General features: G+C 42.2%; 1 protein-coding gene across 2 annotated transcripts in view; it reads right to left on the bottom strand.

Annotated features, from left to right (window-relative positions):
• Positions 1 to 20911, bottom strand: part of LOC110501768 (coiled-coil domain-containing protein 141) — a 34662-nt gene extending 13751 nt beyond the window's left edge. For both annotated transcript variants that reach the window (XM_021579548.3, XM_090215943.1), the window contains exons 1-17: positions 20376 to 20911; positions 17936 to 18058; positions 16487 to 16678; positions 14545 to 14653; positions 13721 to 13974; positions 13193 to 13312; positions 12664 to 12870; positions 11536 to 11708; positions 11056 to 11197; positions 7501 to 7620; positions 6333 to 6524; positions 5403 to 5582; positions 4209 to 4388; positions 3169 to 3294; positions 2685 to 2873; positions 1878 to 2039; positions 1009 to 1158 (exon numbers count right to left, since the gene is read on the bottom strand). In XM_021579548.3, the coding sequence (XP_021435223.2) occupies positions 1009 to 1158; positions 1878 to 2039; positions 2685 to 2873; positions 3169 to 3294; positions 4209 to 4388; positions 5403 to 5582; positions 6333 to 6524; positions 7501 to 7620; positions 11056 to 11197; positions 11536 to 11708; positions 12664 to 12870; positions 13193 to 13312; positions 13721 to 13974; positions 14545 to 14653; positions 16487 to 16678; positions 17936 to 18058; positions 20376 to 20480 (2724 nt within the window). In that variant the 5' untranslated portion in view covers positions 20481 to 20911. The remainder of the gene's footprint in view (positions 1 to 1008; positions 1159 to 1877; positions 2040 to 2684; positions 2874 to 3168; positions 3295 to 4208; positions 4389 to 5402; positions 5583 to 6332; positions 6525 to 7500; positions 7621 to 11055; positions 11198 to 11535; positions 11709 to 12663; positions 12871 to 13192; positions 13313 to 13720; positions 13975 to 14544; positions 14654 to 16486; positions 16679 to 17935; positions 18059 to 20375) is intronic.
• Positions 20912 to 24458: the final 3547 nt, after the last annotated feature.

Here is a 24458-nt window from a genome sequence, read left to right as displayed (position 1 = left end):
CATTTGGTTCTCCCTTTCACAGCTGATAGGAGAGGAATCTGCTCTCTTGACTGGAGTAACGTGAGACATGGATGGAGGGGGAAGGAAAAAGAGAGGGAGGAGAGAGAGGGAGGGAGGGAATGTCACTTTGAATATAGACCCTCTAGAGACAAGGATCACAGTCCTAAAAGCCCCAATCTTGAGCTCTTGATCTGGGGCCTAGGTTAGATCAATTGAGTTATTGATCTGGGTTAGATCAATTGAGCTCTTGATCTGAGTTCTGTGTTAGAAAAATTGAGCTCTTGATCTGGGGCCTGGGTTAGATACATTGAGCTCTTGATCTGGGGCCTGGGTTAGATTCATTGAGCTCTTGATCTGGGGCCTGGGTTAGATAAATTGAGATCTTGATCTGTGGCCTGGGTTAGATAAATTGGGGTGCATAACCCTGTTCCTGGAGAGCTACCATCCTGTAGGTTCACTCCAACCCTAATCTAGCACACCTGATACCAATAATTAGCTGGTTGAATCAGATTAGCTAAAACTCGGGTTGGAGCAAAAACCTACAGGAGGGTAGCTCTCCAAAAACAGGGTTGGAGTTAAAACCTACAGGAGGGTAGCTCTCCAGGAACAGGGTTTGAGTTAAAACCTACAGGAAGGGTAGCTCTCCAGGAACAGAGTTGGATTTAAAACCTACAGGAGGGTAGCTCTCCAGGAACAGAGTTGGATTTAAAACCTACAGGAAGGGTAGCTCTCCAGGAACAGAGTTGGAGTTAAAACCTACAGGAGGGTAGCTCTCCAGGAACAGGGCTGGAGTTAAAACCTACAGGAGGGTAGCTCTCCAGGAACAGGGTTGGAGTAAAAACCTACAGGAGGGTAGCTCTCCAGGAACAGGATTGGAGAGCCCTGACCCACACTAATAGACTAATTGAGATAAAGCCAAAGGGTTGTTTGTTTCACTGTTTGTTTCACTGAAGAAGTGTGTCTGTCTGTGTGTGTGTCTGTGTGTGTGTGTGTGTGAGAGGGTTTCACCTCAGTGATCTCCTCCTTGAAGACACAGTAGTACACGTTGCTAGTGAGGCTCTCTTCACACCTGTTGGCTTCAGCACTCCAGTTAACACATCTTCTCTCCAGTATCTCCAGACGCTCATGCAGACGCTGTACAGAGAAACCTGTGTCGTGCTGGGACGGCAGGAAAGATAATTATTTTATTATTAGATCATGATCAGGAAATGTAACAATCTTCAAAAGTACACTAATATGTATTATTTAGCATATCATTAGTATGGGTTGTCCCTGGGGAAAAAAACTATTAAAGGAAAGTTTTAAATGAAAAAATAAAAATAAACACTCAGGGTCAAGACAAACAGCGGTGAATGATCAGGTGTTGCCTTGCAGTCTCACCGACAGTGTTACTGAGAGATAGCCAGCTTGTACAGGTGGCTGTGTGTGTCTTCTCACCAACTGTTGTACAGTGTTGCTGATATCTCCTCCCAGAGAGATAGCCAGCTTGTACAGGTGTCTGACGTGACTGTGTGTGTCTTCTCACCAACTGTTGTACAGTGTTGCTGATATCTCCTCCCAGAGAGATAGCCAGCTTGTACAGGTGTCTGACGTGACTGTGTGTGTCTTCTCACCAACTGTTGTACAGTGTTGCTGATATCTCCTCCCAGAGAGATAGCCAGCTTGTACAGGTGTCTGACGTGACTGTGTGTGTCTTCTCACCAACTGTTGTACAGTGTTGCTGATATCTCCTCCCAGAGAGATAGCCAGCTTGTACAGGTGTCTGACGTGACTGTGTGTGTCTTCTCACCAACTGTTGTACAGTGTTGCTGATATCTCCTCCCAGAGAGATAGCCAGCTTGTACAGGTGTCTGACGTGGCTGTGTGTGTCTTCTCACCAACTGTTGTACAGTGTTGCTGATATCTCCTCCCAGAGAGATAGCCAACTTGTACAGGTGTCTGATGTGACTCTGTCTGTCCTGATGTTGGATCAGCTGGATCTTAGCCTGGCTTGTCTCGCTGAACCCCGTCACAGGCTCCAACATTGACAGCTTATCCAACTGGGGACAAAACAATGAACCAATTAGGAGGCTGTTTATTTGTTTCTCTGATCAGAATCTATGTGTGTTTAATGATGTTTGTATATCACCAGCTGTTAAATAATTGGTTTTAAAATTACTAAGTAATGCGGTCATATTCTGTTAGTGTCTTCTGCGGTATCTTTTCTGGGAAACCTGCAAAGCATCCAAAATATCAATCTTTTATGGTACATTTCTGTCTAAAAAGGTCCACGAGGTATCTCCAGGGCCTCTCTTAACTGATCCTGTGTTCTTTGGTGTCTACAGAAAAGCTAGATAGGTAAGTAACTCTCTGATAGTTACAGTATTTGTGACATTTCAAGCTGAACATGTCTGTGAAGGGCAGGTTAGCTTTGCGCTATCCTAAACTGATGCCATGTGTTCTCTCAAACACACAGCAAATATAGTTTTCCATGACAGACCCAGATACAATGACTCTGAAGAGACTACAGCAAAGATAACACCCTCCCTGATACAGTATGTAAGACTATGAGTGCGTCCCAAATTTCACCCTATTCCCTAAATAATGCACCTTATTAGTCCTGTTCAAATGTAGTGCACTATTCCTTAGGGAATAGGGTTGTACCCAATAGGGTGGTAGCGCACCCTTAGACGATGTGTTGTTACCTCATCATAGAGCTGGTGGAACTTCACGGCCATGTTGAGGACAGACTCGTACTCTTTGATTTTATCTTTCACTCTCTGATGAAGGTGAAGCATCTCTGTGACTTTCTCATTCTTCTCTTTTATTGGAATTCCTTTCAGTGCCAACAGTTCTGATGTCTTCACCATGTATTCTACCGCAGCATTCAACTGCTACAGGGGACACACAGGAAATAGAGATATAGTAGAATAATAATACATATTTACCTATAGGATATCACATAATGGACCAGAACACAAATGTAGGCATAGTGTCATGCTACTTAGAGCCACTGTAAAGATACTGTATACATATGGTAAAGTGTATACTAACTAACTACTAACATAGACTATTGGTACTATTGTAAAAGTATTAAACATTGGGTTTCTGTAAAAAATATTATACATAATAATGTTATGATTTCTTCTACCTACTATTTATGACAGGCCAATAGGCTATAGTTCTTACCAGGAAGTGGGGCTTAGCTAGGTTAAAGTTCTCCAGTAGCTTGGACACAGTCTGAAGATCACTTCCCAGATCAACTTTAGAGGTTGGGACAAGAACCTCCTCCACACTATTTAGGTCATGAACAGTCTGTAAAAAAAAAACTAAATTAAAAAAAGAAAACAGGGGGGTTCTTGACACTAAATGAGATTGCATTTATGATCAATTGAGAATAAATTGGTTGTGATTCAGGAATTTGTAATGGATATATACTGAACAAAAATATAAATGCAGCATGCAACAATTTCAATGAATTTACTGTTACAGTTCATATAAGGAAATCAGTCAATTGAAATAAATTCTTTAAGCCCTAATCTATGGATTTCACATGACTGGGCAGGGGCGCCTCCACGGGTGGGCCTGGGAGGGCATAGGGCACTCACTGTGTAGCCAGGCCCAGTCAATCAGAATTTGTTTTTCCCCACAAATGGGCTTTATTTCAGACAGAAATACTCCTCATTTTCATTAGCTGTCCGGGTGGATGGTCTTGGAAGATCCCACAGGGGAAGAAGCCGGATGTGGAGGTCTTGGGCTGGCGTGGTTACACGTGGTCTGCGGTTGTGAGACCAGTTGGACATACTGCCAAATTATCTAAAACGACGTTGGAGGCGGCTTATGGTAGATAAATTAACATTCACTTCTCTGGCAACAGCTCTGGTGGACATTCCTGCAGTGAGCATGCCAATTGCACTCTCCCTCAAAACTTGAGACATCTGTGACATTGTGTTGTGTGACAAAACTGCACATTTTAGAGTGGCCTTTTATTGTCCCCAGCACAAAGTGCACCTGTGTCACACCTGTCAGGTGGATGGATTATCTTGGAAAAGGAGAAATGCTCACTAACAGGGATGTAAACAAATTTGTGCACAACATTTGAGAGACATTTTGTACGTATGGAAAATGTCTGGGATCTTGTATTTCAGCTCATCTAAAATGGGACCAACACTTTACATGTTGAGTGTATATTTTTGTTCAGTATACATTGCATACATATTTTTATGTACCTTTTTCAGTTGTTCTTTGTATTTCATCCACTGTTTCTTGACAGACTTCACCTGACTGACGTGGAGCTGCCAGGAGGTCCAGAGGTCTGACAGATCCACCTTCTTCTTGTTCAGCTCCTCCATGGTCTTCTCCACCACACCGATGGCTGCCCTCACATTCAGGTTCAGGTTCTCACTCACCTGAAGATGTCAACATAAAGAATCCATTGTTATCTGTATCCTACAGCCCTTACGAAGGGCTCCTGGATGTGGGTGGAAGTTATTTTTCCAAAGCAAGACATAATAACCATGCTAACCATACTTATAATGAAATGCAATAATCAATGGTTGTAAGGTTTGTCTAATTTAGGCATGACCTCTGTTTTATCATCATTTAGTTTTAATAAGCAATAACCTTTTTAAACTAAATGACAACAAAACAGATATCATGCTCATGGGCCCCAACTCCCTCATCAAGAAACTGGGTCCCAACTCCCTCATCAAGAAACTGGGTCAATTCAACATGACAATCGACGTCTGCACCATCCACTCCCAACTCCACAGTCAGGAACTGGGTGTTACATTTGACCCCCACTCTGTCAAATGGACACAAAATCCAAAACATCACAAAGTCAGCCTTCTTCCACCTAAAAAACATCTCACGACTCAGACCCTCTCTAACTAACTCCACTGCTGAAACCCTGTTTAGTTCATTGCCCTGGTTAGTCTGTCATTATGTTTAGTGATGTCCATGGTTAGTCTATCTTTATATTTCAGGGCGGCAGGGTCGCCTAGTGGTTAGAGCGTTGGACTAGTAATCGGAAGGTTGCAAGTTCAAACCCCAGAGCTGACAAGGTACAAATCTCTCGTTCTGCCCCTGAACAGGCAGTTATAACCCACTGTTCCTAGGCCGTCATAGAAAATAATAATTTGATAATAATTTGTTCTTAACTGACTTGCCTAGTTAAATAAAGGTAATACAAATATTTGGTGTACTTTTATATACTGTACTTACTTATTTAAATGTGTGATATTGTTGCTTTTTATCCTGCTGATTATCTTGTAAAGTGATTTGGGGTGTCTTGAAAAGTGCTTAAATAAAAGGTATTATTATTATTATTATGTGTAGGCAGAAAAGCAATGGCTTATAGGAAGGCTCAACGTTAACCTGGATAACAGTGCATGGAGGGGTTGAGATGTAATAATGTCTCTCACCATGTTTGAGAAGTTGATGTAGTTGTTTCCCAGGTCCAGCATGGTGAGGAAGCGTTCCAACATGGACTGCCACTTAGCGTCAGCTATCTCCTTAGAAGTGACTAAACTCTCCTCATTCTCCTCCTCCTCCTCTTGCTTCCTGTTATAGCTTTCATGTAGACTCTGCATCTGTTCCTCCACCTGAACAAGCATAGGAGTCACACATTTCAGAATATTACATTTCAGCAGTGTTGTGGAGTAGTGAACTACAAGAAGTTCAACTAGTAATTGAACTACTTTTTGCAGAAGCTTGGTGGTAGTTGAACTAAATTCAAATCTAGTTATTGTTTTCAGTAGCAAATTTTTTTTTTTTGCCATGTGGTTGTACAACTAACTACTGGAACTCAACATTACTCTTCTTGCAAAAGGAAATTAAAATATGGGTAAAGAAAGCAATCGTTGACTTTCTTTTACGGCATCCGACCTGCCTGATTCTCACTTGAAACATTGTTTTTGTGTTTAATAGGCTAAATTACACATTTTGTTAACATATGATCCCAAAGTGATCTGTTCTTGCAATTTGTCATCTATGACATTTGAAATTTACATATGATAGTTTTTCATTAAGTAGTTTGAACTATATTTTTCTTATTAAGAGTAACTTTAGTCGAGCTTAACATCTTCTAGGGTTAAGTAACTGGCAGCTTGGTAAATTATATTTTCAGAGTAGCTTCCCCAACATTGCATTTCAGATTGATTTCCCTTTTGTTTATTGACACATTTCAGTTAAATCACCTGTGTTTTCAACATAATATGAATGAAATACATCAAGTTTAATGTACACTACATAACTAGGTAACAATATTTAGTCAGACACCACTGTACCAAACTATACAGACATTTAACAACCATATCTTTCCTAAGTTTCATGAAATGATAAGAGAAAATAACCTCCTCTGCTATTCGCAAGAAGCCCACGTATAGGTGGATATTCTCGATGCGAGATGTGATGTTCCTGGTGACTGTCTTCAGCTCCTCCTCTAGAAGTGTTGCTTTGTTGGAAAACTCAGTGGCTTCAGGATACCCCAGTGTTCTCAGTTCCTTTATCAGCTCTGCCATGGCCTCTGCCTCACTGGCTGTTTGCTGAAAAACAAATGGCCAGGGTTGAGAAAACTCTATGGTAACACATACTCTATATATACACAAAAGTATGTGGACACCACTTTACATTTGTGAGCAGCCGCACTCAAGTCTAAGATCACCATGCACAATGCCAAGTGTCGGCTGGAGTTATGTAAAGCTCGCCGCCATTGGACTCTGGAGCAGTGGAAACGTGTTCTCTGGAGTGATAAATCACACTTCACCATTTGGCAGTCTGACGGATGAATTTGGGTTTGGCGGATGCCAAGAGAATGCTACCTGCCCAAATGCATAGTGCCAACTGTAAAGTTTGGTGGAGGAGGAATAATGTTCTGGGGCTATTTTTCATGTTTCGGGCTAGGCCCCTTAGCTCCAGTGAAGGGAAATCTAAACACTACAGCATACAATTACATTCTAGATTATTATTTACTTCCAACTTTGTGCTAACACCCTGGGGAAGGCCTTTTCCTGTCTCAGCATGACAATGCCCCCGTGCACAAAGCGAGGTCCATACAGAAATGGTTTGTTGAGATCGGTATGGAAGAACTTGACTGGCCTGCACAAAGCTCTGACCTCAACCCCATCGAACATCTTTGGGATGAATTGGGATGAATTGGAACGCCTACTGCGAGCCAGGCCTAATCGCCGATTAGCAATGTTCCAAGATCTAGTTGAAAGCTTTCCCAGAAGTGGAGTGGAGGCTGTTATAGCAGCAAAGGGGGGACCAACACCATATTAATGCCCATGATTTTTGAATGGGATGTTCGACGAGCAGGTGTCCACATACTTTTGGTCATGTAGTGTGTATACTTCACTACAGTACAAGACAGGGTTAGGTCTATTTGAAAACAACATTCAGGAAGTAAACTGAGATTCCTGAATTGAAATGAAAGTGACCCAACCTTTGTATAAGAGCTGGGTAAATAAACAAAGGGGTCATACATTTGAATAAGTCTACAGGTGATATTCCTGACTCTACCTGTGTCTGTGAGGAGAGTTCCAGGTGTTTGTTGAGCATGTCTTCAGACTGAGAGAGCAGGGAGCCTGGCTCAGTGTTGTTGGAGAGGACACCGTTGCTGCTCTTTAGCCACACCGAGATCTGGGACAGAAACACATGACTTTTACTTTATGAGTTCCACAATTCAGTCAAATGCAGTCAACTGAAATACATGGACATTTACACACACGTGAAAGTATTAGCAGTTGATCGTAGGCTGTCAACTAGCCTTACTACACGTCTGAGAATGGGCTGTAATCTGACTTTAGATATGTTTAACTGGCCCTTTGTAGCTCAGTTGGTAAAGCATGGTGCTTGTTAACACCAGGGTAGTGGGTTCAATTCCTGGGACCATCCATGTGTAAAATGTATGCACGCATGACTGTAAGTTACTTTGGATGAATGTGCCTGTTAAATGTAATACAGTGGGGCAGAAAAGTATTTAGTCAGCCACGAATTGTGCAAGTTCTCTCACTTAAAAAGATGAGAGAGGCCTGTAATTTTCATCATAGGTACACTTCAACTATGACAGACAAAATGAGAATAGAAAATCCAGAAAATCACATTGTAGGATTTTTAATGAATTTATTTGCAAATTATGGTGGAAAATAAGTATATGGTCAATAACAAAAGTTTATCTCAATACTTTGTTATATACCCTTTTGTTGGCAATGACAGAGGTCAAACGTTTTCTGTAAGTCTTCACAAGGTTTTCACACACTGTTGCTGGTATTTTGGCCCATTCCTCCATGTAAACCTCCTCTAGAGCAGTGATGTTTTTGGGCTGTTGCTGGGCAACACAGACTTTCAACTCCCTCCAAAGATTTTCTATGGGGTTGAGATCTGGAGACTGTCTAGGTCACTCCAGGACCTTGAAATGCTTCTTACGAATCCACTCCTTCGTTGCCCGGGCGGTGTGTTTTGGATAATTTTCATGCTGAAAGACCCAGTCACGTTTCATCTTCAATGCCCTTGCTGATGGAAGGAGGTTTTCACTCAAAATCTCACGATACATGGCCCCATTCATTCTTTCCTTTACACGGATCAGTCGTCCTGGTCCCTTTGCAGAAAAACAGCCCCAAAGCATGATGTTTCCACCCCCATGCTTCACAGTAGGTATGGTGTTCTTTGGATGCAACTCAGCATTCTTTGTCCTCCAAACACGACGAGTTGAGTTTTTACCAAAAAGTTATATTTTGGTTTCATCTGACCATATGACATTCTCCCAATCTTCTTCTGGATCATCCAAATACTCTTGGACATGTACTGGCTTAAGCAGGGGGACACATCTGGCACTGCAGGATTTGAGTCCCTGGCGGCGTAGTGTGTTACTGATGGTAGGCTTTGTTACTTTGGTCCCAGCTCTCTGCAGGTCTTTCACTAGGTCCCCCCGTGTGGTTCTGGGATTTTTGCTCACCGTTCTTGTGATCATTTTGACCCCACGGGGTGAGACCTTGCGTGGAGCCCCAGATCGAGGGAGATTATCAGTGGTCTTGTATGTCTTCCATTTTCTAATAATTGCTCCCACAGTTGATTTCTTCAAACCAAGCTGCTTACCTATTGCAGATACCGTCTTCCCAGCCTGGTACAGGTCTACAATTTTGTTTCTGGTGTCCTTTGACAGCTCTTTGGTCTTGGCCATAGTGGAGTTTGGAGTGTGACTGTTTGAGGTTGTGGACAGGTGTCCTTTATACTGATAACAAGTTCAAACAGGCGCCATTAATACAGGTAACAAGTGGAGGACAGAGGAGCCTCTTAAAGAAGTTGAAGGTCTGTGAGAGCAGGTCTGTGAGAGCCAGAAATCTTGCTTGTTTGTAGGTGCCCAAATACTTATTTTCCACCATAATTTGCAAATAAATTCATAAAAAATCCTACAATGTGATTTTCTGGATTTTTTCTCTCATTTTGTCTGTCATAGTTGAAGTGTACCTATGATGAAAATTACAGGCCTCTCTCATCTTTTTAAGTGGGAGAACTTGCACAATTGGTGGCTGACTAAATACTTTTTTGTCCCACTGTATATTGCTTTTATGCACTTTATATTATTCAAAAGTCTAAACTTGCACATGCTTACCTCAACTCTGAATCCAGCCCAGTGAGACATATTAAGAATACCTATTCATTTAATAGCATCTCTGTGGGCCTAATACTACAGATTTGTTGTTTTACTTTTAAAATGTATTAGGCAAACCTTTTAATGTGGCATAAACACAACCATTTGATTGTCAAACAATCACATCGCAAGGCTCCTGTGTAAACCTGGCTACCTGTGCACATTCGTCCACTAAAATAATTCCCGCTGTCCCACATCCATACAATGCACTGTGCACCCGCCATTTGACGAATGGGAAGAGACATCTGTTACAAAACACCAAATGTGTAATGAATGACATTCAGTGACTGTCCTGCATTAATAATGACATTCATAATAATGCCTCATTCACATTAACCATAAGCACTCCGTTACGTTACGGTGGATGGCATTCATTTGTATGGGGACCGTCCACAACGGAGTGGAATCACAATGCCCCTTTGCAGTTGAAGGCTTCGTTACATACTTTGAACTTTTCGAAGATGTGCGTCTTCTTCAGTCCAGTCAGAGTCGGTTGAAGAACAGGAAGTTACCAAACCACAGAAGATAAAAATAGATTTTTGTTGATGGGTTTATGGGATAGATAGCAAGTCGTAACCAATTTCCCAGGTAGCCTAGTGGTTAGAGCGTTAGACTAGTAACTGAAAGAGTTGCAAGATCAAATCCCCAAGGTAAAAACATGTTGTTCGGCCCCTGGACAAGGCCAGTATCCCACTGTTCCTAGGCTGTCATTGAAAATATGAATTTGTTCTTAACTGACTTGCCTAGTAAATAAAAGTAAGTTATATTATTTTAGTAGTATGTTAAAAATAATACACACTGGCTATTAAGAACAATGAAGTACAAAAAATGTATTAAATTAAAAACTTGATGTACAGCCTAATGATTATGAATGTATGCGTCCACTGCTGTCCGAGCGCCTCTCTGTCTTGGCCACTCATCTCTACCTTCGCGAATTGTCACTTTATTGTTGACCCACACTGCATTTTGGAGAGTATTCCACACATTTTCAAGTCCATTCACACATTTTTTCATGTGACTGACATGTGAAATTGATCAATTATAGTGTAATAGCCTACAGTTTTGTTGTCATCTTCGTTTTAATTATTGTGATAGTCTCATGTTTACCGGTATGGCGTATGGGCACTGTTTATTTTGGCAGCTCAAAGGCATAATATAACGTAATTCAATAAAAATATAGCTACGGGTTCGTCCCAAATGGCACCCTATTTCCTATATTGTGGGAATAGGGTGCTATAAAGGGAATAGGGTGCCATTTGGGACAAATCGTAAGGCTTGTGTGTACCTTGTTGTGAAATTGTTAGGTTAGATTACTTGTTAGATATTACTGCATGGTAGGAACGAGAAACACAAGCATTTCGCTACACTCGCATTAACATCTGCTAACCATGTGTACGTGACAAATACAATTTGATTTGATTTACCTTGTCTATGAGGTCTTCACATTGGGACACCAGCTGCTGTCTCTTGGCTGCCAGTGCTTGGTGAGCATGGCACTCCTGACTTAGAGCATCAACCCGGTCTCTGACATATCCCAGCATCCTTTTCACGCCTTCTACTTGGGTACTAGAAATATAGTAAGAGGCATATCTGCTGTGAAATGCTCCATGTAGTAATCATATTATCCGCAGTCTTGATCCATCCATCTATTAATATAAAGGCCTAGTTTGAACACACTGCATTGGATATAACAAGCATATTTGATTTCATAATACAGTGATAGCAGTGACATCTTTACTATTGAAATCACATGTTACTCAAAATCTCTGTTTTGCTACACCAGTGATAAGCAGTCTGTGGTGATTCTTGACCACAGCAGGTTTTACACTTGACTAGGGTGGGGATGAGGTTTTGAGTCTGAGGACTAAGGATGTCCTAATATGGATGCCATTTTCCCTCCTTACCTCTGTGGTTTGGCCTTCTGTAGTATGAGCTGCCCTCTCTGTAGAGGGTCATTGGCTGACTCTTTGATGCTTCGCAACAGGTCCTCGTGCTTTTTGGCCAACTCAGGCAACCATAGTGTCTGGGTCTTCAACCCCTTAAGTTTACTCTCAACAGTTCCCAGGACCTCAAAAGCCTGACAAAACAGGAATGAGAGGATAGGACAATATGCATTAAGTACTCATGTAAACATGACAGATGGTTCAGCAGAAGTCCTGAATAAATGTAATATTGCTCATTATAATAACAGTCACAATTCATGATGCAGTAGATGGCACAAATAGTATGTCCTTGTTGTCCACTAGAGGGCACCATGTTCAAATCAAATTAATGTCACTAGTTCCCTAGTCTTTTGTAGAGTACCTCAAATACAGTTGTAAGCACTTAGTACTGCAATAATAATTACTCATCACAAATTTGTCGGGCACATGATATTACATGTATAGTAGCTACCTTGTTGGCACTGCTAAAGAAGGCTTTCCTGAAGGTGATGTGTATTACAAGCCTACAGTAGCTACACTAGGCACCTGGTTGGCACTGCTAAAGAAGGCTTTCCTGAAGGTGATATGTATTACAAGCCTACAGTCGCTACACTAGGTACCTGGTTGGCACTGCTAAAAAAAAAAGAGGTCCAGGATAGGTTGTGAGAAACTGTAACGCGTTGAAAGTAGCAGAATTGTTTGCATTGTTTTAATCTTCCTGCACAGACATGTTTGGATGGTCTGACTATATCCTACGAGTTTAGCCTCCATTTCTTTGTTATAGCGTACCTTATTGGCAGTGCTTAAGAAGGTTACAGAGACTATCTTGATGACACTGAAGGCATTTCTCTCCTGAAGGTTACTTGTACACAAGCATAGATATAGAACAGTTTTATCTCTAGGACCACTAATCAGCAATTGCCTTGGTGGCCCTGATAATCTATGGCCATAAGACATGTAGAGAAACTACTGTACCTTGTTGCCACTGTTAAAGAAGCCATTGCTCTCCTGTAGGTGATATGTATAGTTACACTAGCTACCTTCTACTGCTAATGCAGTACCTACTCTCCTAAGGGGGGGGGGTTGTATAGTAGTCAGTTGTGTCTGTACCGTGTTAGCGCTGCTGAAGAAGGAATTGCTCTCCTGTAGCTGTGCCAGCCGGCCCATCATGAGGTTCCAGAAGTGATTGTGCAAGGCTTTGAGAGCCACACTTCTCTCAGAGACATGGCCCGTCTCAGCCTCAGCACAGCCCTCTGCTTCCCCCACATGCAGCTCTGAAGCTTGGGCTAGCAGCTTCTCCACCAACACACTCCAGTCCTGCAGAACAGGATGCAAGCATGCACACACACACACACACACACACACACACACGCACACACACACGCACACACACACGCACACACACACACACACACACACACAGGGAATATTAGATTGGCTGTAGATCAAATATTTTTTCTATACTAAAGTCACCTAGATGTCATGCTCATGGCCCTAGTATTATAATACTCACACATAACAGTAACATTGGACATGCCCTAATAAAAGCTTGTTATAGCTTTGTTGTTAACTGTTGAAAATATCAGTCAATCACTTGGCAAATATGTCCCAAAGTGTATTCATATTTAAAGTATCATACCTTGGCTTTCTCTTCAAACTCTTTGTATTCCTGAAGGAGCTCTTCATTTTCTGTGAGAGCTGAGCCCAAATGATCTTTTTCAAAGTACAAGTCAGCTTTGTTTTTGAACCAGTGGGTTACCTGAATAAAATACCAGACATTATAACTGCAGTCAGGACATTACTGCATTTATACTTGGGTACTTATGTAAATGATTTCAAAGGAAGTGTTTTATGCTGCATTACTGCTCTGCCTTACACTAAGCAGTAGATAGAATATTAAACCCAGAGGCATCTGTACTTCCATCAGCTTAACACATGACCCCATATGGCTCAACAAGCCAGAAGGTACTATATAATATATTTCTAGGTAGACCATTTGTTTCTACTCTACATGGGTGCAGGCAACTCATGATGTGTTCAGATTTCTTTTTGGCCCCACTCCCATCAAAGTTGCCCATCCCTGAGATAGGTGAAAGTTTTAAGTCAAAAGGAGATTTCTGACACGGATTGATCTTAGATAGACATTTCCTGACAGTTTGTGACTCACTTCCTGTTCCTGGCGATCCCATTGGTAGATGTTAAGGATCACTTCCAGGTCAATGAGCTGCTGCTTCATGTGTTGATCCACCTGTCTCCTCCTGTCCTGCAGTATCTCCATCAGACTTTCCACCCGGCCATAGCTGCTGTCAGCCCCTCTCAACGCCTCACTCCTCTGAAGACCATCCTCAGTCTGGAACTCTCTCAGGAAGTCTAGAAGATCACGACTCTTGTTCAGAACCAACATTGACTTCTCCAGGAGGCCTGGGGAAAGAGAGAGGGAGGGGGAGGTGTCAACGACAGAGGAGAGCGAGAGCAAGAAAGCGATAGAGAAAGAGGGAGAGGTTTATTTACTATTACTTGGAGGCATTACATAGCTAGTGCCAATAGCAGCAAAAATCTGAATTATGTGATACCATTGACAAGTTTCTCATTAAAAAGACTCTCTTGTTTAGAACCAGCATTGACTCCTCCAGTAGACCCGAGGGACAGATATGGGCCAGAATAAGAAAATATGATTACATGTGCACATACAACGTCTTTGAGCAGGTGCTGGAAATGAAAACAATATGGACCAGATGAAAACCTAAGTAGTCAAAACGTTATCACCAACATACCACATGGGATCATAGATTGTAGTGTGCAGAATCTCTTTTTTCATTTCATTCAGGTGAACTGAATGACTGTCAGGATCAGACTGAGGTTGTGTATTATCTACCAGACATCTGGAACAGTGACCCAGAAGTCATTACTCTAAGGGGATTTGCCAAAGGGAATAAATACAGAATTTCTCCAAGGGAGGCTGTACTATAGGTGTATCAACATAATACCCACCTCTCTTCATAACGCTGTGTTTCATGAGCAGTTCTTTCAGACACTCCGCATCTGCCAGCTCCTGCTCTCTGCTCTGGAACTCTTCTGCCTCGTCTATTCTGATAGCAAACTGAAGGAGGTGGAGGAAGACAGCATTAATCTATCTGTATAGTTAGACAACAGTGAAGGAGTTGGAGGAAGACAGCATTAATCTATCTGTATAGTTAGACAACAGTGAAGGAGTTGGAGGAAGACAGCATTAATCTATCTGTATAGTTAGACAACAGTGAAGGAGTTGGAGGAAGACAGCATTAATCTATATGTATAGTTAGACAACAGTGAAGGAGGTGGAGGAAGACAGCATTAATCTATCTGTATAGTTAGACAACAGTGAAGGAGGTGGAGGAAGACAGCATTAATCTATCTGTATAGTTAGACAACAGTGAAGGAGTTGGAGGAAGACAGCATGAATCTATATGTATAGTTAGACAACAGTGAAGGAGGTGGAGGAAGACAGCATTAATCTATCTGTATAGTTAGACAACAGTGAAGAAGATGGAGGAAGACAGCATTAATCTATCTGTATAGTTAGACAACAGTGAAGGAGGTGGAGGAAGACAGCATTAATCTATCTGTATAGTTAGACAACAGTGAAGGAGGTGGAGGAAGACAGCATTCATCTATCTGTATAGTTAGACAACAGTGAAGGAGGTGGAGGAAGACAGCATTAATCTATCTGTATAGTTAGACAACAGTGAAGAAGATGGAGGAAGACAGCATTAATCTATCTGTATAGTTAGACAACAGTGAAGGAGGTGGAGGAAGACAGCATTAATCTATCTGTATAGTTAGACAACAGTGAAGGAGGTGGAGGAAGACAGCATTAATCTATCTGTATAGTTAGACAACAGTGTAATTTATCCTAGAATGTGCTCTGGGTTTGCACATGTATTCATGGTGATCTCCAAAGGCTTAGTACATTCACAATAGATGTCATAAAGAGGTAAAACATTGAAAAAGGAACACTGTTTGGTCAGTGATGAAACATGTAAAAGGACAGACAGTACAAACAGTTCTGCTATTTGTTTAATTCTCAGGCACATCCACAGTGAGGTTATCCAGGGGGAACCATCTGCTTCCTTTATCTTTCACACTTCCACTCATCATGTTTCATAATCATCACACCAACTCTAATGTGTCTGCTTTGTGTGGCAGCACCCGGGGTGGTCAGCCGTTAGAGCCTGGTTAAATTACAGCACATAGGCCTACAATATCACAAAACACAACGCTCTTCTTCTGAGGCACTGTCTGTGGACTGATGGCATGGAAACTGCACCATTGTGACACAATGGCAGTAAATTCCCCTCATATCTAATTGCAGTACAAACGGACCCTTCTCAGTTACAATGTTATCTAGTGGAAAAAAACATATATCTTTATTTTCCAGTACGTAGACACAAATGCTAACAAAGCTGATAAAACAATGAGCTGTTTTCTTTTGTCTTTTGAAGCAAACTTCAGAGGAGGAAACAGACGCACTGTAACAACAAAGTAATAACAAAACAACAACACTGGATTCTGTGTTGATAGCTATCATGCCATTTCATATTTCCTCCAACAAACAAAATAATGAAAAACAGACTTTCCATTTCAGAACAGAACTGGTTGAAATTCCACTTTCTAACAGGCTTAGTACAATGAAAACCCTTGTGGCATAGCCTACATGTACATGAACTGAAATACAGCTCTGATCTGTTAGGGTCTATGTATGCTCCATGTGAGTTCTATGTAGCTATAGTGTAGCTATAACGGTCTGTTTATTAGCCTGGCCAATACATCAAGTGCCCCGTCAAAGAACTCTTGAGGCCAGTTGTAGCAGTGACCAGCACTTCTCTAGCAGTGAGCTCAGGGTCTATGTATGGTCTATGTAGCTAGAACATCTCCTTTCTGTTAGCCTACCTACCTCAAGAGCCCTGTCGAAGAACTCTGAGGCCAGGTGTAGCAGTGACCGGCGCTTCTCTAGCAGTGAGATCATGGTTCTCCAGGCGTCGCTCAGCGAGACAGCCATGGCCTCATACACCTCCCCTTCATCTTCCTTCTCCTCTGCCGTCCTGTCTGCCTCCTCCAGCAAGGCCCACACGCCTGCCTCATGTTTCTGGAAAGAGAGAAGTCTCTAAAATATACTGTACCTAGTTCATTCAAGTATCGTCTCTGCATTATACAGGCCTCCTTTTTTGGATTTACACTCATGCTTCTGACACAGAGGAGGCATTCTGTTTAGAGCACTGTCTTATTAAAAATTGTTGCATTACCATATACTTGCATGTAAATCAACATTGTAAATGGACCGGGGTTTTTTGCAGGCTACATTCTTATTAGCACACTGCCTTACAATAGGCTGGCACCAATATGTACATATGTGAGCGATGAGTGAGCTCCAAAAGTATTGGGACAGTGACCCATTTTTTGTTGTTTTGGTTCTGTGCCCCATCACTTCGGATTTTATGACACAATGATTATGTGCAGACTGTCAGCTTTCATTTAAGGGTATTTTCATCCATATCGGGTGAACCATTTAGAACATTTTGTCTATAACAAGGCTGGGGAAAAGGCTTTGAGTGGAAATAATATAAATCAAAAGGCTGTTATGAACATTCCACCTTCCACCAAGGCAATGAAAGTGACTGAAGTAGTTTCATGTTCCAGCTCTGAGAAAAGAAAAGCATTGACGGTGTTTCAACGAGACAGAGTCAAACGAGGCCGGTGTTGTGCCGAAAATCTCCCACCTTCCAGAATCCCTCACGTGAACGCGCACAAACTCAATTCTTCACTGCTGCGACTTGCTTGCTAATTGAGATTTCTGATCACGACATATTAGTTATAGGAATGAAGAAGAAATACTACAACGAGAACGAGGCAGAGAATGTACATATTTTCTTTACGGCTCCTGGTATTCCCAGGTGGTCTCCTGTCCCGGTACCAATCAGGCCCAACCCTGAACAGGCCTGTTCAGGATGGTATGGCCACAAGCATATTTTTTTTACCCCCATTTTCTCCCTGAATTAGGTCCCTTGGCTAAGTCCTCAATGGGCTCAGGAGAGGTGAAGGTCGAATCATGTGTCCTCCAAAACATGGCCGCCTACTTCTTAGCACACTGCTTGCCTAACCTGGAGGAAACACCGTTTGACTGACGACCAGAGACAGCTTGCGCCCAGCCCTGTCACAAGAGCACAATGAGCCAAGAAAACCCTCCCCTACCCCGGACCAATTGTGCCCCATCCTACGGGAATCCTGGTCGGTGGGATCGAACCCCAGGCTGTAGTGGCACCTCTACACTGCGGTGCAGTGCTTTTGACCACTGCACCACCCAGGACCCCATAGTGGTAACATCTATTTCCAATGAGAGGATTACCTTGAGTTTGATCAGGAGCTGCTCGTGTTCATGCAGTAGTTTCTTGGTTTCATCCTGGTTGCTGCCGATCTCCAACAGGTTGGGATTGGCTTCAGTCAACTGCAGCTGCACCAGTGCCTCACACTACAAAACACAGTGTTTGTTTTCTCCCTTTTGCTGTCAGTACATATTTAAGCAATACGGCACGTCGGGGGTTTGTGGTATATGGCCAATATACCACAGCTAAGAGCTGTTCTTATGCATGAGGAGTGCTTAGATACAGCCCTTAGCCATGGTATATTGGTCACATACCACAAACCCCTTATTGCTACTGGTTACCAACGTAATTAGAGCAGTAAAAATAAATGTTTTGTCATACACGTGGTATACGGACTGATATACCACGGCTATCAGCCAATCAGCATTCAGGGCTTGAACCAACCTGTTTATAATTATTACTATACTTCAGGAGTAAACGGCCTGTCTGTATCCATTGGAACAATCTTTGATACTAAGAATCAAAGAGACTCAAAGTTAGACCAGCAGGAAGCCGAGGTCTGTTTGTGTTTCCCTGCCAAGGCCATGTAACATGTTGTTTATGATCCGACTGCGAGCAGGGCAGGTTGGTGTAATATTATACCTGTGGACACCCACATGGTCCTCCTGTGAATTTCACAGTGTGTAAACAGAGTATGGAAATATCGTCTGCAATGTGGGGCTCCTTTTCCAATATATTGTGCTGTCCCGGGAACGCAATTAGGGTATACGTCCCAAATGGCACCCTATTCCCTATATAGTGCACTACTTTTCACCAGAGCTCTATGGACCCTGTTCAAAAGTAGTGCAGTATATCGAGAATAGGGTGCCATTTGGGACACATCCCAGGACAATGTCAATCCATTAAACTGAGGTATTCCTTTAATGTAATGACTGGTACCGCTCTGGGTGACACACATTAACTTAAAGCCAAGCTTTTCGTGGAAGTGTCACCCTGACCGTAAAAAGCACCAACAGCTGTTGCTGTAGCCTATATGACAGTATTACTACATAATGCCTGTATATATTTGGAAAGACGGTACAGTAATTGATTTGTCAATGACAACAGTGGTTGTAACAGCTACAAAGTGTTCATACTAGGCAGTGTGAGGATCACCAACAACTGTTAAACTATATTACAAGATTTATACATAGTGTCACACTCATTACAGTAGCCTGTTGTTTCAGATGTAAGGAAACTTTCACTGAGACAATAATTCATATGTCAATGACAACGGTGGTTAGTTATGTGGTTACAGCCACAGACTGTGCATGGGCACTGTAACGCTGACGGTGCTGGAGGTGGAGATTAGGCCTATTTCCTACTCTGCATGCTTTGCCCTTTAATCATTGCATGCCTTAGATTGCAGCCGTGGCAGTCACTTTAAAGGGGACTCAGGGGAACACCGTTACCATTACCCCTTTCCCCTTCACGACCAAAATTGGTCAGCAAAATTGGCGCCAGAGGATACAACAGAGGACAACAAACATATCTCTCTTAAAACAAAACATAGGCTTTTCCTTCTCTAGTAGGAATATTAAATAATACTTGAAAACAATCTCCTTTCTGTGTTTTATCATATATAATATCTTGTACATTTGAACTTTACCATGTATTTGACTGCCATGTGGGAAAAGAATAACTTAGAACAGTAAACGTGAAAAAAAAAAGACCTACCTAATGTCAGTTGTCTTATTATCACTACTGTGGGAAAGCCCTGCCTACATGTTGAGATGTACGGCGTTAGTATGTGAGGCATTGAGATAAGGCTGCTGGTTTGGCTGGGAGCTAGTCCTATAAGCATAATGGACAAACAGAGAGAGCTATTGACATCCCAGGACACTAGCTTTAACAATGTGGACTATGCAAGCTTGTGACATCATGGACAACTTTAAATGCCTTTGTCTGCTTGTGTCTCAAATGGCTATATTCCATATATACTGTAGGCTAGCGCACTTCTTTTGATCGAACCCATAGTCATAAGTAGTGCACTATGAAGGGAATAGGGTGCCATTTGGGAAAGATCCTTTAATAGCAGCAGCACTTTGGAAAGAAAGAGATCAATGGATGATCACTGTGAGGTCAGTGTCTATCAGATTCAGACATATCCATAATCTATTTTGATAGGCACTGACTAACACTATAGTAATATTAGACAACATTTCTGTTAAAAATGCTTGGAAAGATTGATCTTCTCCATCTCCATCACTGTGGAGTGAACGACCATTTCTGGCCAAAGAAGAGTTCTGAGCGGCATATATCTAAGCACTTCTATTCTGTTCAAATGAGATATCAACAAACTGAAAAATAATACATGGGTTTTATATAAGGCTTTTCAAGGACTGAAATACGCTTAAAAAGACAACTAAAGACAGCCAAAGCAACCCAAAGATACAACTGAAGAACATTTTAGGAGTTTGGTACCTTGAACACAGTAACAATAATCTGAGAATCGCCAGCCTGCACGGCGATAGTGCTGATTGTTGTTGTCGCAGCAGGTTGACCTCCAGTGTCACTTTCGTTGGACATTGTCTCCCCCGTCCAAACTTAACTTCATAAAGTATAAGATGAGCTTTACAGCCCTTACTGTCCACTCTCTTCTCTCTGGATCCTGCAAATCCTAGTCTCTGTCCTGTTCTCTCATTTCAGTCTCTGGGTGCTTCCAAACTCAACAGTCCTTCAATATTTCAGTTGAAGATAGAGTGACCAAGCAAAAAACAACAGTCGAGAGACCCCTCTGTCCCCTCATCCAACAGGCGCAAAAAAAATCCAGTCGGAAGGTGTATGTTTCAGCAGCGGTGTTATATCCTCCTTCCACTCCCTCCAGTCCCACAGCCGAGCCACAGCACAACAGATCAGAGCCACTAGCATCAACGTACTGCCTGAAGCTCAACAAGCAGGAGACACAGAGCAGGGTGACAGGGCAGAACACGGCTGGCCAGTGTGTTAAAAATAGAACTATCCACTAGGATTATCACACTGTGCTGTGCTGGAAGCCATTTGACACACCCCTAGTTTGGTGGCTCCGCTCCACTCTGGTCTTTCTACACAACCCTCCCCTCTCCCTGCCTGCCTCTCTCCCAGTCCCACTCGGCCCCTCTTTATCCTCTCCTGCCTCCCTCATACACAGACTAGGAATGCATGATATATCGGTGAACATATAGGAATCGGCCGATACCGATGTTGGCATTTTTAGCTAATGTCGGCCGATTCCGATATGTTCACCGATATATCGTGCATTCCTAGTCTGTGTATGAGGGAGGCATTAGCTAAAAATGCCAACATCGGTGTCGACCGATGTCTAGTTTAACGCTGATTTGCAAAACCGATGTCAAAGCTGACGTGCATACCTATACATGACGTAATGACAATCTAGAGGAAAAAGAAACGCACACCTATTTAGGCGAGGTGCTGGCTAGCGGAGTGGAAAACTTGAAAATAAAGGAGAGCCGCACACTCTAAGAGCTCAGATGCAAAAATGTAATGTCCAACATTTCGACAGACACGCTGTCTTCATCTGGGTATAATCACAAACACTGCAGGGTGACCCGTTTATATAGTGTCAAAAGACACACACACAGGTGTCTGTAATCATGGCCAAGTATGGCCTAATATCATTGGTTAATTCACAAATATTAAAAGGACATACAACGAACAATATACAAAAAGCAAATGGTTAGCACAGATTCAATTTAGACTACATAAGTCTACAAACAATTACAACGGCAAATTCACAATAATCACAAGAATGGCTTCAGATCAAAGTCTACGTTGAGACAGAAGGGAACAAGGGTCTTTAAATTAAAGATCCAAGCAGCCTCTCATTTTAACAATAAATGATCAAGGTCACCTACTCTCCTAGGGAGGGTGACATGCTCGATGCCAATATAAAGCAGAGCCGAGTATAAATAGGAATATAAAGCAGAAATCGAGTGGTTTGCTTCCAAAAAGTGGGCCACAACTGGGTAAGTTGAGTTTTTGCACCTAATGGCGCTATGATGCTCTGAGATACGTACTTTAATTTGTGCTTTGTTTTACCCACATAATTTTTACCACAGTTAAGATAAATAACTGCCTTAGTGGAGCACGTGATAACACCTTTGATTGGGATGCGTTTCCCTGTTTGGGGGTGTTTGAAGGATCTACATTTATAGCACAGCCATTACACTTGTAATTTCCATCCAGTAATGACGCCACGTAATATTTTGCGCTACACGTGCAACACAGCATTCCTAACCTAGCCCACAATGTCTGCTGTGTGGATTGAGCAGTCATTTGAAAGGGTAATAACATTTCAGCGAGACAGCTCAAAAATCCATTAAAGCCAAGATACTGGAATTCATTGTCCTTGACAATCAACCGTTCTCCGTCGTGGGTGATGTTGGCTTTCGCCGACTGGTCGAGCACCGGGTACACACTACCAAGTTCACTATTTTTCAGTAATAGAGTCACTGCTATTAGCTTCACAACATACATACTATGGAACGCTGTTTGGGTCATTGCGTGTCAAAAAAGATACAGTAGCACTGCCAAAGCTGGACAAAAAAGTCTGCAAACAAGTAAACACGACCATGAACGATGTGTTTTCAATACCGCTTTGGTAATAAAGCATAATTTCTTTGACCGGAACTTCTGGGGTAGCTAGCTTTAGCTTGGTAACTAGCTAGCACCAATACACCAGTATCGGCCAAAAATATAATATTGGTGCATCACTAACACAGACAACCCCACATAGGCACCAGTCCATCCATGGAATATCATATTGGTAGGCCTATCTTTCTTCCAATAGAAGGGAAAATACCCTGTGAGTTGTCATAGCTGGATAGATTTTTATCTTGCTTCTCTAAGTCTGTGAATAAGTTTTTCCATTGGTGTCCCCTCTACGTGACTGTGAGTCGCTTTAGATAAAGGCGTCTGCTAAATGGCATTTATTATTATTATATTATTACAGACAAAAGCCAAGCACACTTCACACTGGTATGTTGCACTAGTGTTTAAGTATCTTTTAAGAGAGAAAAGCCCACACTCTCACTGGCTGACTGCTTCTATTTAACACTACCTTGCCTGGCTGGCTAGACACCCCCTTTAGGCATATCGTCTCTACTCTGGATTACCAACCTCTGCCTGACCTGACCCTGAGCCTGCCTATCGTCCTGTACCTTTGCCTCTACTCTGGATTACCGACCTCTGCCTGACCTGACCCTGAGCCTGCCTGCCGTCCTGTACCTTTGCCCCACTACTATGGATTATCTACCCCTGCCTGCCTTGACCTATCGTTTGCCTGTCCTTGTTGCTGTAATAAACATTGTTACTTCCACACAGTCTGCATTTGGGTCTTACCTTCAAACCTGATATATTTGGCCACTCTCTCAAACACAGTACATGTCTGTATTATTTATTTTGAGGAAACTTACATTCTTTAGAGATGTTTTATTTAAAATATCAATTTCCCTTTGGGGAACAAGCCAGTGTGTCAGAGAGCTAGGGGGAGTTAGTATTGAGTTAGTATTGTCCTAATGAGAATCAGCTCTTTATTCCCTGACTACAGCACAATGGAAGGAAAAGAGATAGAGGCAGGGTGAGAGAGAGAGAGAGAGAGACTAGAGAAAAAGAGAGAGATGGAGGGGAGAGACTGAAAGAGAAAGAGAGAGAGAGAGACAGAGGGAGACAGAGACAGAGAGCAACAGAGAGAGAGACTATAGATATAGAAAGGGAGAGAGAGAGAGAGACAGAGCAACAGAGAGAGAGACTAGAGATATAGAAACGGAGAGAGAGAGAGAGAGAGAGAGAGAGAGAGACAGAGAGCAACAGAGAGAGAGACTAGAGATATAGAAAGGGAGAGAGAGAGAGAGAGAGAGAGAGAGAGAGAGACAGAGAGCAACAGAGAGAGAGACTAGAGATATAGAAAGGGAGAGAGAGAGAGAGAGAGAGACAGAGAGAGAGAGAGAGAGAGAGTACATTCTGATACAGTAAGGAAACAGCAGGACAAACAGACCTCAGCTTTCTGCTGGCCCAACTTTGATGAGTCTCTTTGATACTTAGTAGTACATCACTAGATCCAATAGAAAGAGGTATGAGTGTCAGAGAGTTAGGGGGTGTTAGTATTGTCCTAATGAGAATCAGCTCTTTATTCCCTGACGACAGCACAATGGCAGGAAAAGAGAGAGAGGGCGAGAGAGAGACATGGGGGGGGGAGAGAGCGAGAGAGAGATATTTCCCTCAGATTACACAGATCCAGAAAGAATTCGAAAACAAACCCAATTTTGATCAACTCCGATATCTACTGGATGAAAAACCACAGTGTGCCATCCCAGCAGCAAGATTTGTGACCTGTTGCCACAAGAAAAGGGCAACTGTATATAGACATAATATGACATTTGAAATGTCTTTATTCTTTTGGAACTTCTGTGAGTGTAATGTTTACTGTTAATTTTTATTGTTTATTTCACTGTTGTTTATTACCTACTTCACTTGCTTTGGCAATGTTAACATATGTTTCCCATGAAA

The sequence above is a fragment of the Oncorhynchus mykiss genome, chromosome 22, assembly GCF_057628025.1.
Source record: "Oncorhynchus mykiss isolate SJ-2025 chromosome 22, ASM5762802v1, whole genome shotgun sequence".
Lineage (NCBI taxonomy): Eukaryota > Metazoa > Chordata > Actinopteri > Salmoniformes > Salmonidae > Oncorhynchus > Oncorhynchus mykiss.
This window is presented reverse-complemented; position numbering and strand designations above follow the sequence as displayed.